General features: G+C 43.2%; 1 protein-coding gene across 1 annotated transcript in view; it reads right to left on the bottom strand.

Annotated features, from left to right (window-relative positions):
• LOC149355114 (DNA (cytosine-5)-methyltransferase 3B-like) overlaps window positions 1-12,260 on the bottom strand; it is a 139,503-nt gene that overhangs the window by 27,774 nt on the left and 99,469 nt on the right. Inside the window, exons 14-16 of the mRNA XM_089577599.1 lie at window positions 11,627-11,778; window positions 8,510-8,595; window positions 5,751-5,829 (exon numbers count right to left, since the gene is read on the bottom strand). Of these exons, the coding sequence (XP_089433725.1) occupies window positions 5,751-5,829; window positions 8,510-8,595; window positions 11,627-11,778 (317 nt within the window). The remainder of the gene's footprint in view (window positions 1-5,750; window positions 5,830-8,509; window positions 8,596-11,626; window positions 11,779-12,260) is intronic.

Raw genomic sequence — 12,260 nt, 5'->3', positions numbered from 1 at the left:
AAACTTTGTAAAGTAGCGACACCTCCCCTCCTTCCTCTCTCCCACATAAAAAATGGCGTCCAACACATGCCTGGGGAGGTGCGGATGGCTTTCGGGTGCAGAAGTAAAGTCGGCGTCGCTTTGCATCGAAAATGGCGTCCATAAGAATCATGCACCCGAAGTGGTGCAGTACGCAATCAGAGGTGCTAAGACTGCAAACGCCCGCTCGTCGCTTACTGAGCTGCCTCAGTAAGCGATGGGCAAGCCAATAAGTTGAAAAGGCCTTGTTGCGGCCATCCTAGACAACAATGATGGGATATAGAGTGGTTGCGCTAAGCTGAATGTCGATTCTTCCATCCTGATCTCCACTGGTGGAAACCACTCATTTCATGTCACCGGTCTGCGTCTATGCAGAAGGTTGGCAATGTAAAAGGAAATTTTTTTTGTTCATAATCCAGCTTTGGTGGCTAAATCAGTGGCGGGTGCAATATTGCCGAATTGAAAGAAAAAAACACTACTGTACGCTTTTTTTTTGCTCTTGCTACGTGTGACGTTAATGCTATGGGCCAACAAATTTTGGCTATTTCAACGATTACGTGCAATGGAGAAATTGCTTTGCCTGCAAACTTTGCGAAAACGCATGTGCTTTGGAGCTATATAGGCAACATTTGTTGGGCCACAGCACCGAAGGCAACTGCATTTTCGAAAAAAAATTGATATAGATATTGCTTACGGTGGGCTACTCCAAATAAAGAGACTAACAGTAACAGTTAAAAAGGCAACTACTCAATATTAGTTATCCATCCAGCGTACTAGTTAGCACGACTTAGTTGTATTCTGATGCGCTATACTGCTGACAATGCAACGTCGAAAAAAAGCACTCTTTGCAAAAAGCTTACTTTAAAAATTTGCAGAACATCTCAGGTGAAACACCCCATATAGTTATTCAAAACCAAGAGCGTCGTTAGCATCTGGCTCCCGATTCTCCCGCTCGCCGTAGTTTTATTCTTCTGACTGCATTACTAGCAAACAGTCTACTCGGCCTTACTGAGAGTGCGAAAACTCCTTAAAGAAAAGAAGGGAGTCATATATGGTGCAAGCGCTTGCTCCTTCAAAAGGAATTGCTGGAACTACTTCATGCTTCAGTGCAGTGAAGTACCAGTAAGGTACTTCCGTACAACATGAACCTATGACTGACACCAACGATCAATGAAGTGCCGTCATGTAACTATACGTGTCACCGGAATACTAGTGTGCAGTGATTCGAGGAATGCTTTTGCATTGGCTCACAGTTGTTCCAAATGTAAAGCACAGGCACCGAGTAACAAGACAACCTACCCGCACTGCTGAACATTGCGCCAAAACGGGTTTGTCACCTTGGAGTGCAACCACAGGCGGTACAGCAAAGCCTAGTATGAGGTCATTTATGAAAATGCGTTCAGACCACGCAATGGCACCGATTTTCAACTGTTTATTTCTCTACATAGTATGTATATAAAGCACCAGCAAAAAAAAAGGGAGGAGGAGGGGAATAGAAAAAAGAAACACAATGATGAAACATTTATTTCTTGGTTGACTGCTTTTCGTAACAAAGTGGGGCGGTCGACTTACAATCGAAACCAAAGCACGCCACCATCAATAAGGGCAAGACAAACGAGATATCAGGGATGCTACAGCATGGTTGCATTTTTGCTGTGGGGCTCCGTTGCATCCCTCTTGGTGCTTGCCTTGAGCAGCTGCTCTGTTAATGCGCAGAACCGATACCCTGTCCCTGCGCGTGGCAGCCGATGGCAATTGTCGATCAGTGGCGAACTGGCACACCCTGCCCTCCTTGCGCGTGACGCGATAACGCTATCATGTTGTACTCTTAGACGACGCTTAACTGTTCCCCATGATTTTTGTTTTACGTTCAACTGCACACTCGGCGCTCGAGGGAGTGTCAACAGTTGGTGAAAGGGGCGGCTGTTATAATCGCGGCGGCACCACCACTTGGAACAGCAATGGTGTCGGGGAATGTCGGCAGCTGATGCGAAGTGCAGGATTTCACTGGACGACGATGTTAGAATGATGAGCTGTGGGACCGCAGCAGTGATCATGGTGACGGCACTAGTGAGGATGATGGCGCGAGTATGTACGAGTAGACCAGTGACTAATACACTTTAGTTTTGAAATGTGCCTACGGGCACGCCCGAGTGGCAACCGATAGCATCTGAGGATGAGGATAAGCAGCAGAGGCCGGATAATGCTTTCGCATTCTGCTATTAAAGGGGAATATTAAAGAACCTCAACGTTTTTTTTTTTTCCTGATATGAGATATGGGGGGGAGGAGACTTACAATCGTGTAAATACGGTATATGCGCTTTAACCAAACATTTAGATATCCACCTGTGTGGCCATTATTGTATGTACGAGATTGGGACAATTTGTTTTTAACTGTTCTAAATGTCCCAGCATAGTCTTGTCCTGGAAAAGTACTGGCTTCCGCTCGAGAACGGTAGGTGGTAAACGATAGCCGTAACATGAAACAAACTGTTTCTTCTGGCCAGTTCTACCTTCTTTTAGGAATTGCGCAACAATTTGTTCATATAAAATCCGATAGTTTTTGCAGGTGCACACTGCAACACTTATCGCCAGTTCAGTGTTGTGAAAAAATTGGAACTTACTTAGCCGGAGTACCTGGAGAAAATACAGCAATTTAATAAAATTAAAAAATTTACTTCTTAGCTATTGCGCTCCAAGCAGAAGTTCCAGTGCCAAACTCCAGAGCATCCCAGAAATGTATAATTCATCAGTTTAAATTTTTGCATGTGCTGTAGGTTAGTTTTTCAGTGTTGAAAAGGAAGCCTGCGAAATATCGAAAAAAAGTGGTGAAAATCCACTCATGTGCCACTCCTGCAGTGCTCTAAAATGTAAAATTTTGAAAACAGCTGATGGTACTGTGAATGTAACAGGGCAAAAACAATGAAGTCGCCTGCGGATAGTGGCATAAGTGGAAGCAAGACTTGCGACCTGGCCACGTTCAATGCAGAAGGAGCGGGCGCGATTCGCAGACGCAACACAAAGGTTGAAACAGTAAGTTGTGCATTTCGTCTGTCGGGCTGAAGGGAAATCACCACCATGAGGAACAAAGGAGTGCGTTGGGATGCAAAGATACCAAATAAGGGATACAGACACAGATATGCCAGCCAAGCACTACGGATGCTGCTTAGTGCTTTGGACTGCATATAGCTACAGAGGACCACCGTACCCACCAACCATAGCTCCAAAAAACACTGATAATAGGTTGTAACCTGCACCTGTATGTTCCAACCTGCTTGGTCTTCCGAAACTGCAGTATGCTCTATATCAAATTAAATAAAACCTAAAGAAAACAATCCACAGCATGCATAATAACAAGAAATGATGAGTCAGATGTTTTTGAGGCACTCTACAGTTTGGCATCGGAATATCTGCACAAAACGCAAAAGCTAAAAAGTTTTTGTTCATTTTATTTAGTTCAATTGAACAAGTACAAAAAAAATTAAAACTATGTACAATGATGAACCATACGGTTTAAGCTATCTCCACCTATTGTGCCTCAGGTTATTTTTAATTTCTGGCCAAAGTTACGCAGGACACCGAGAACATGAAGTACAGTATAGCCTGGATACATAGAACATGAAGTACAGTATAGCCTGGATACATAGAACATGAAGTACAGTATAGCCTGGATAGATAGAACCCAGATATTTTGAATCATTGACTATACTGAAGACACAGATTATCCCTTTGAAAATCTTGAGTAAAAGAACAAGAAATGCATGCAAATCAGACTCCAATCTCGCCAATCGTTTGATATTTTGCGTCTGCAAGTGGCACTTGTCATACAGACTCCAATCTCGCCAATCGTTCGATATTTTGCGTCTGCAAGTGGCACTTGTCATAACACTGCTCTTCAATAACTTTTCAAAGTGTGGAGACAGGTTGACTGTGCGGCCATGTGCAACTGCGTTTCGGAGTGTGCTTGAGGGTAGCCTTCAGCCTCTTGTACTTTTCCCATTGCCAATCATCGTCATGCACTGAAGCTTATCTAACTAAAATCAGTGGCAACCCCTCACCTAGCATGCTTTGATGCTGAAGGCGTTGCTGAAACCCACACTAGCTGGAATTTTATTGAGCAATTATTGCATTTATAGTGTACTGGTAACAGGATTACATATCTTATGACAGGGAGTGGCTGTTCCAGAGCACTGTCCCCTGCGACTTAACTCTTTCCGTACCAAGGGGAAAATGACCATTTTCTGAAGGTTTCAGTACATTTTTTTTCTGTAAACACTACTGCATTCAATATTTATTGCAATACCCAAAAACAGAGCTGAATAAAGGTGCTTTGTATTCAATGAGTTTAAACAACAAATTGCATGTTGCAACAAAAAAATTATTTGCTAAAAACGAGATTTTAGGAAAAAATTGAACACAACTTGCAAAGACACGCTTGTATTTAAAAAGAAAAAAATGTTAAAAATTTTCTGAAATATGAAAAATGTTTGTCACTCTATTGGCCACTATCTTAAAAAAAAATCATTTCTATCTTGAATAGCATTCTTGCTACAAAACAATAACTGGAAACCCTATAGTTGTGCGTCGGAGCGTGGCCGCCTGTGTTTCAGGCTGGTTTCCATCATCACCGATGTAAAAGTGAATCATCTTCAGCACCTTGCAACACTTTAAGGCTCATTGTTGCACAGGTTGTCGATTAAATCACTCGCAAACGAAACGGAGTCCTGAGATTTGCTATGTTTTAGAGCACGTGGCGCGCATGTGGAGGCTGCCAAGCGACTTTGATGGTACCACACCTTCTGAGCGCGTTAAAAAAATGTCATTTTGTAGGGGAAAAAAAAACTATATTGGAAACAAAACTTCAGTTCTCCGGCTACAAGCCAGATGTGCATCGTGCCTGTAAAAAACGCGAAAGGCTCCAAAGTCGAGCGGTGAAGGCGTCATCTGCGGGCAACATGACGGGCAATGAGCGCAGGTCCGTGTCTGCATTTTTTCGCAGCGCATTAGAAAGTGCCCCCTCGCGGGACAAAAGAAAACTACATCGGGAACAAAACTTTGGTTCCTTGCCTACAAGCTATATCTGCAGCATGGTCATTAGCAACGCAGAAGGTTTTGAAATTGGGGCAAGAAATGATCGTTAGCGGGCTATCAATGCTCAATGGGCGCGGTAGGGAAAGAGTTAAATACGAAGCAGGTTAGGCTAGCAATGCCTAGAGTGCAGTGCATTGCCAGTATGCCAGCAGGTGGCACATCGCTGCATGAAGTGGACCACTAGCATGCGAGTAATGTATTCCTGCTTCTAGGCTACAGATAACCTTATCTGCTGCAATTTTTTATATATCGAATTAAAGATATATTGAACTATTTCATGCTCCCCTTTGAGTTCAATACATGCAGGTTCGAATGAATTAGCAAAAATTTAATTCAATTTACAAGCAATTGTCATTACTAGCATTCATTTCAGAACCAAAAATTTGACATTCACATATCCCTAGTTCGAAGTCAGACCTTGTAATGTCCCGTGTCTCTCCTAATCCCATTTTTTTTTCTTTCCTGACCATTCCACTGCTAACCCACACTGGGGTGTTGTAACCTTAAAGGGATAATATGCCCATTTCCATCCCGATCAAGAGTGCAGACCCCTCTCAGATGACACTCTCCCTCTTTTAGTCCCACAGCAGTAAAATCCTAACGACAGCTTGCTTTCCCTGGCTCACTGTGCCGGTACCCACCATGGCCTTCCTATTGAGCAGTGGATCCAGGATGCTGTCCAAGCTGGCACTCTGCTGCAGCTGATCCGGGTAAAGGGTCCTGCAAGCACAGCCTTTCAATAATGCCTTCCTTGCATCAGCAGAAACAACTGTAGCCAAGAATGCTAGTAACACAGAGGCATACCCTACTTAGCTCCCTAGGTACGTTTACAGCGTCTCGCCCTAAGCTTGAAACACTACACGTTGCCTTCAGACACCAAAGTCAGAGGAATAAAGGAACATACAGGAAAAGTTCATCTGGTAGAATTTGTGTACCAAAATGCACCTACCTGGTACTAAATGTGTATTTAGTATTCACAAATTAACTATTTATGTGTTAAAGGTGTAGACACCAAATTTTAGAGATGGTTACTCTCTTTAGAATGATGCACAATATGGTTTATGGGGGTTTAACGTCCCAAAGCATCTCAGGCTGTGAGAGACACCGTAGTGAACGGCTCCGGAAATTTCGACCACCTGGGGTTCTCTAACGTGCACTAACATCGCACAGTACACGGGCCTCTAGAATTTTGCTTCCATCAAAATTCGGTCGCCGTGGCCGGGATCGAGCCTGCATCTTTCGGGTCAGCAGCAAAGCACCATAACCACTAAGCCAACACGGCGGCTAGCGTAGCACATTAGAAAACATAAGACAGCCATATGGACTGTGCCAATAAGCGGTCAATAATTTATAATTTAATTTTTTTCCTCATCAAACTACGGATGCAATGTAAAAGACTCATTCAGCTCATGTCAGACACACAAACTGCAGTACGGTAGCTGCTTTCTTTGTTTCAATTCACACAAACTCTTACGCAAGCCTGTGCAAAGTTTGGAATTACAAAAATAAACAATCAGTGATTCTATCACAGTTTTCGCATGTAACACGTGACCTCAAATCTTCCGACTTCGTATGTCACTCAGCTGTTGAAACCTAAACGGCATGAGAAAAAGAATTCAATTATAAATTATTCAGCTGGTGTAGGTGAATTCCATGTCACGACTTATCACTGCAAAATTGTCCAGCATACCACTGCAAAGAAAAAACATGCACCCAAGAATTTGGTATGTCTACTTTTTTAATGGATCAACTACTCCCCTTAAAGCCTTGAGTAAACTGGCAGTGCAACTGCACGAAGCTGCTTTAAACACAGCCAGCCTGATCACTTGTGCGTGCTGTATGCTCTTTTCTCATTTCTTGTTACCAATCATCTCCATGCTTTAGTCCTTGAGCGGAAGCCTTATTCCCAATGCATAGCAAGTGTAATCACTCGCTCTTTTCAAGTGGTGGCATAAACTCTGTGCTAAGGTGAGTGAGAGGATGCAATCTCAGTGGTTCAGAACTAGTTCAGCCATCTACAAGTGCAATGAACCATATTTTTAATGGTGTAATTAAGGTGGCAAGAAGACTGCCTTACGAAACTGCACTGACAAGTGTACTAAAGAGTGCTAACTATTTTCTTGCACTGCGCGAGTCCTAATAACGCTAACAGATGTTCATTACTAGACATTTCATTCAGGCTGGAAAAAAAATGCCTGTAGCATCTTGCTTATGTTTCTTCTGGACTACAGCATGATGCTTCTTCCAGTACACTGGAAGTGCCTTCCCACCACTGCATTTCTCCCATTCCAGCGTTCTTCTGCCAAAGCTACGTTCTGACATATTTGCAGCCTATGGGTGTGTTGCATGTGGAGGTGCAGGCTAGAGAGTACAGACAGACAATCTCCTCTTCCACACACACTTCTTTAGGGCAGGCTGCCTCAAGACTCAACCTTGCAACACCTCTAGAACAACTTAATTCATTGTTAGCAATGCCACCATCAGCTCAGTTAAGCCCACTGTGCACAAAGGCTACACCCAGTGGCCTCCAGCTATCCCACTCTAGCACTGGCCATAACTTCCACCTTTGTGAATATCTTGACCGCATCAATCTTGGCTCTCTGCCACCCTCAATGATTACAATCACTTTCTATCACTGATCACTCAATAATAAAATCAAAGGGAGTCGAGACCGGAGGTTTTAATGAAAAATGCACAGCAAATAAATAAACAAATCACAAAAAGAAACTACAAGCCTCTAACTTTTTTTTTTTTCTGGAGTCAAAAGATTATTAGTTACCTGCTTGCTGCTTTCAAAAGAAATCCTCCTTGAGATTACCTTCACGGTGTTTCCACCTTTTAGTCTTGCAGCTTCTTGAGCTAGCACTTGGCTACGTGTGGCTTGAAATCTTTGCTCTGCTTGAGGGTGTACTCGTGGAAGTCCTCACATTTATGAATGAAGTTAAGCTTAACTTGAAGGTTTGCTATGAGATGCTCACAGATTCAACTGCACATGCAGCACCTACTAAAAACAACTTTACAAATCACAGCACACAACCACCTGGCCCGCCCAGCGACTCGCCAGCTCTGGCACCATGGCCACCGCCTGCGTGTTCAGCGATTCGCTAACTCTGACACCAAATGGATTATAAACTCTTCACTTCCATCATCTCTGGGCAGTCTTAAAGGTTCACTGCAGCTACATGGCACTGTAAGCTATCCACTCCAAAGTGAATGACTGCTGACTGGTGATGCGTATCCCAGCTATACAAGCAATAAGCCAAGCAGAACAAACTCCACAGTCTTTTTGGCACTATCAGTGGCCTTGCCTTGTGTGGTCTGCAGTTGCTTTTGGGAACAGCATGCACCTTTCCCTGTGCCTGGAAGAAGTGAGCAAAGCAAGGACGCTTGAGGTACTCACCCATACATGCCAGGAATGTTGCCCCAGAAGAACCGAGCCCTGGCCTGAGGCGAGAAGAAGCGGCCATCCAGCAGGGCTGGCTCACACTGCGCCACACAGTGCAAGCAATAGAGACTTCTTGAGTGCAACAACACTAAGCATGAGAGCACTCGCAATTTATTGCTTTAATATGCCTTTAATGCAGCCAGCATTTCATGAAATATGGCTGCACCTTCCATGCTTTTATAAAACCAACTAGCCCAAAGCTCCTCACTGGTCATGACCAATGTTCCTCGCAGAGCTGTCAACACACGTGATGCCGGCTTGGTAGCACTCACTGAGACATGGTTAAATTCTCATGTACATATGTGCAAAATTTTTGCTCACACAAAGCCTTTCAGTATCCATCGTTGCAACAGGGATGGAAGACAACGGAGTGGAACATTGCTTCCCTTTTCTACCAGTTTAACATCGTTCCACATTTATATCATATGTAACATTGAGTCTTTCCGGTGCAGTGTCATGTTTAACAATAAAACACAAATCTTTGGCGTATGTTCTTGTCCTCCTAATGCAGTCATCACATTTGTTAATCAATTGCATGACATTATTAACACCATTATATTCTGGCTCCCATCATCCCTAGTAACTCTTCTAGGTGACTTTAATTATCCGACAATAAATTTGCCATCAGCACCACCATGTTGCGCACAGTATTCTTCGCATTGCCAAGCATTCATTAATGCATGCATTCTTTCCAATTTTACCCAAGTCATTAATGGTCCCACGTACTGTTGGCAGCTCTGTATATCTTCTTGACCTAATTTTGACTACTAACCCCGATATGATAGGCACAATAAATTTCTTGCAATGACTCAGCGATCATTCGTTACTTCATTTTGGTCTTAGCTTTATTACATCGTCAGCGACAAAAAAATGACAGGGTATACTTGATTATAAGGAAAACTTCAAAAAGATCAATAGTAAACTTACCCTTTTTCTCTATGACTATCTTCAAGGCTTTGAACATCACAAACCTAATTTCAAATCTTATACACGCCTACATTTCCAAGAAAATAATACCAATAAATCCACAAGCACCATGGTGTAGCACATATTTAAATCGCCTTTCTAACAAGAAAAAGCGTTTATTTCAGAAAGCAAAATTGTGGCAAACCGAGTAATGCTGGTATGCGTACATTATCGTGTCCAACAATTATACTCAAGCGGCCTCTAATGCAAAATCAAATTTTCTGAAAAATGCCCTGCCGTCTATGCTCACAAGTAACCCTCGAAAATTTTCGAACATTGTAACTAACAACCACAGCAACTCTAAGATCTCTTTGTTCAATCAGAATGGCTTACTTCTGCTTAGTCATATGTGTGCATCTATATTTTAAATGATGTGCTCACTCTCAATTTTTCTTCCAAAACTAATATTCCATTGCGATTGTATCCATCCTTCAACTTCGTCAATATGCGGCTGGGATTGTAAAGGTTATTGACACACCGAAACCCTCATGTTTTTCTGGTATTGACAGTATATATGCAAGATTCTTGCAAAAAACCAAGATTTATTCTTCTATATTTTGTCAAAAATATTTCAACGATCATTAGATATTGGTGTTCTGCCCGAGCATTGGAAACAGACAAAGGTGATTCCGCTTCAGAAAACTGGTAATAAGCAGCGGAGTGTGAATATTCGAAATGTCGAATATGAATCGAATATGTTTGCTATTCAATTCGTAACCTTATCTGAGAATTTCCGAATATAGAAAATTCCCAAATATTCACCAGCGATCGTACACTTCCGTCGATTTTCATAAATTCGGCGATAGCAAAACTACAATATGTGGGCAAATTACCCGTCGATCAAGCTTAAAATTCCAGGAAAATAATACAAAGGTCCTGTTCCCTTTCTTCACCATCGTTTATCTCGCGTCGACCGATCGCAATATGACGGCGTCAGGATTGACATCATGCGAAATTCCGCAAGTGGGCTTTCCCACATATCACAAATGCTGCGGACAAGATGGCCAACGACCCTCTTCAAACTATGCTTCAAACAATCGGAACGCGAAAACGTGCAATATTTTTATCCTCACCCTTCCGTTATATGTTACATGCTTAAAGGCTATACCCATGGCATTCGTCCTGTCGCATTCAATGAAACTCTCCGAGCATGACCTCCCACGTCTCATTTTGGTGAACTATGGTTAGCGGGAAAGCCTACTTGCAGAATTTCGCGTAAGGCTCCTGAAGAGGCGAATCAAGGTGTCACAGCAAGGCAAGCAATCGTGTGAAAATCCCGCCTATTGCACGGTCCATCGTAACCCGTGCGCTTTTTAAGTGGGCGCAATGGCAGGCGTGAGAACATTTGCAGGGCCTTTGTTGCTAAGTCCAAAAATAGCCTGGCCACGTAGTTTCGGTTTCCGAACTTCGCCACTCACCGCGGCAACTGCAGCTGTCGGAAAGCGCATGCGCTGGTCATCCGCCTGCGAAAGCAGCTCCGCGTCCCTTTCAGTCGCCGACCGGTGCATCGCTGGTTACTTCTTTTTCCTTTTCAGAAGCAGCCTAGTCGTAGTCTTGTAGTACCGAGTTTTCGTTTTCAGTTCCTCGTGTTCTATGTGTATGCTTGTTCCGCTCGTGAATGTTCTATCTACTATGCAACAGTTTATTATCGCCGTTTATTCTCAATTTCAGTTTTTGGTGTTCTGCATTGGCTTTTGTTTCGGCTTAGGTTTTATTGCACTTCGTTTATTATACATATGTATGTGCCACTCCCCTCTGTAATGCTTCTGTGCTTGAGGGCAATAAAATGAAATCAAATGAAATGAAAAGTGCACAATGAGAAGCTGCATTTTTCTCAGACAAAAGTTTGCATTTAACATAAAAATCAAGGACCTTCAGTGAGAATAAAATGCAAAGACAAAGAAAGAGTGGAATCATAAACACCAGTGATACAACATCATCAGGCTATGCCTTCAATGCAATTAGATGGCCCTAAAGGCTCTTTCCACAAGCTACAAACAAACTCAGCCATTGATCTCAGCACACAAATTAACCCATCTTCAAACTTAGCTGGCACTGCGGTGGGTTCTCAAAGGGTCCAAACAAAGGGTAGGCCCCACAACGTACCTGGAGAAAGCGTGAAATGGTACGACGATACTCCCGCGGCATTGCAGCAACATTTTCAAACATCCAGAAGAGGTGCCTGCTGCCATTTGCCAGCTGCAATGTACACAGCACTCGGTGGAATTCAAAGAACAGGATTCCAGTGCCCGTATGATCTGCGCAGAGGTGACATAACACACTGTGTTCGAAAAGGTCTCTTTTGCTTGAAGTATTCCCAGAAATAAAAAAAGTGTGGAATAAAGGGGGCTGAGAGAGAGAGAGATGGGGGGGGGGGGGGGGGGGGGGGGCAAAGAATGCTTGCACTTTCTGACAAAGAAAACATGATTAAACGTCATTTGCTCTTGGCACTGGCAACAAAAGAGTCAGGAACACAGAGCACAGCACATTTCTTGTTTTAGTGTCCATGGTTTTCATTCCAAAGACCATTTGCGCATGGTCATGTTGTTAACATCTTTTATGCCACATACTTCACTGCTCCCTCAGAAAAGAACTCAGCTAAAATCCTTGCACCCCGATTCTTAGCATGACCCTTGTTCTTTAGTACAACGGAAAACTGGGCGAGTTGGTGGAGGTTTAGCATAATGAACAGCGCTGTGTGTGTCTGTTCCTTTCTTCGTCATGGTCCTTTTGCGCTGTT

The sequence above is a fragment of the Amblyomma mixtum genome, chromosome 3 (genome assembly GCF_055824585.1).
Source record: "Amblyomma mixtum isolate Tamu chromosome 3, ASM5582458v1, whole genome shotgun sequence".
NCBI lineage: Eukaryota > Metazoa > Arthropoda > Arachnida > Ixodida > Ixodidae > Amblyomma > Amblyomma mixtum.
Note: the sequence above shows the minus strand (reverse complement) of the source record. Positions and strands in the feature narration are given on the sequence as shown.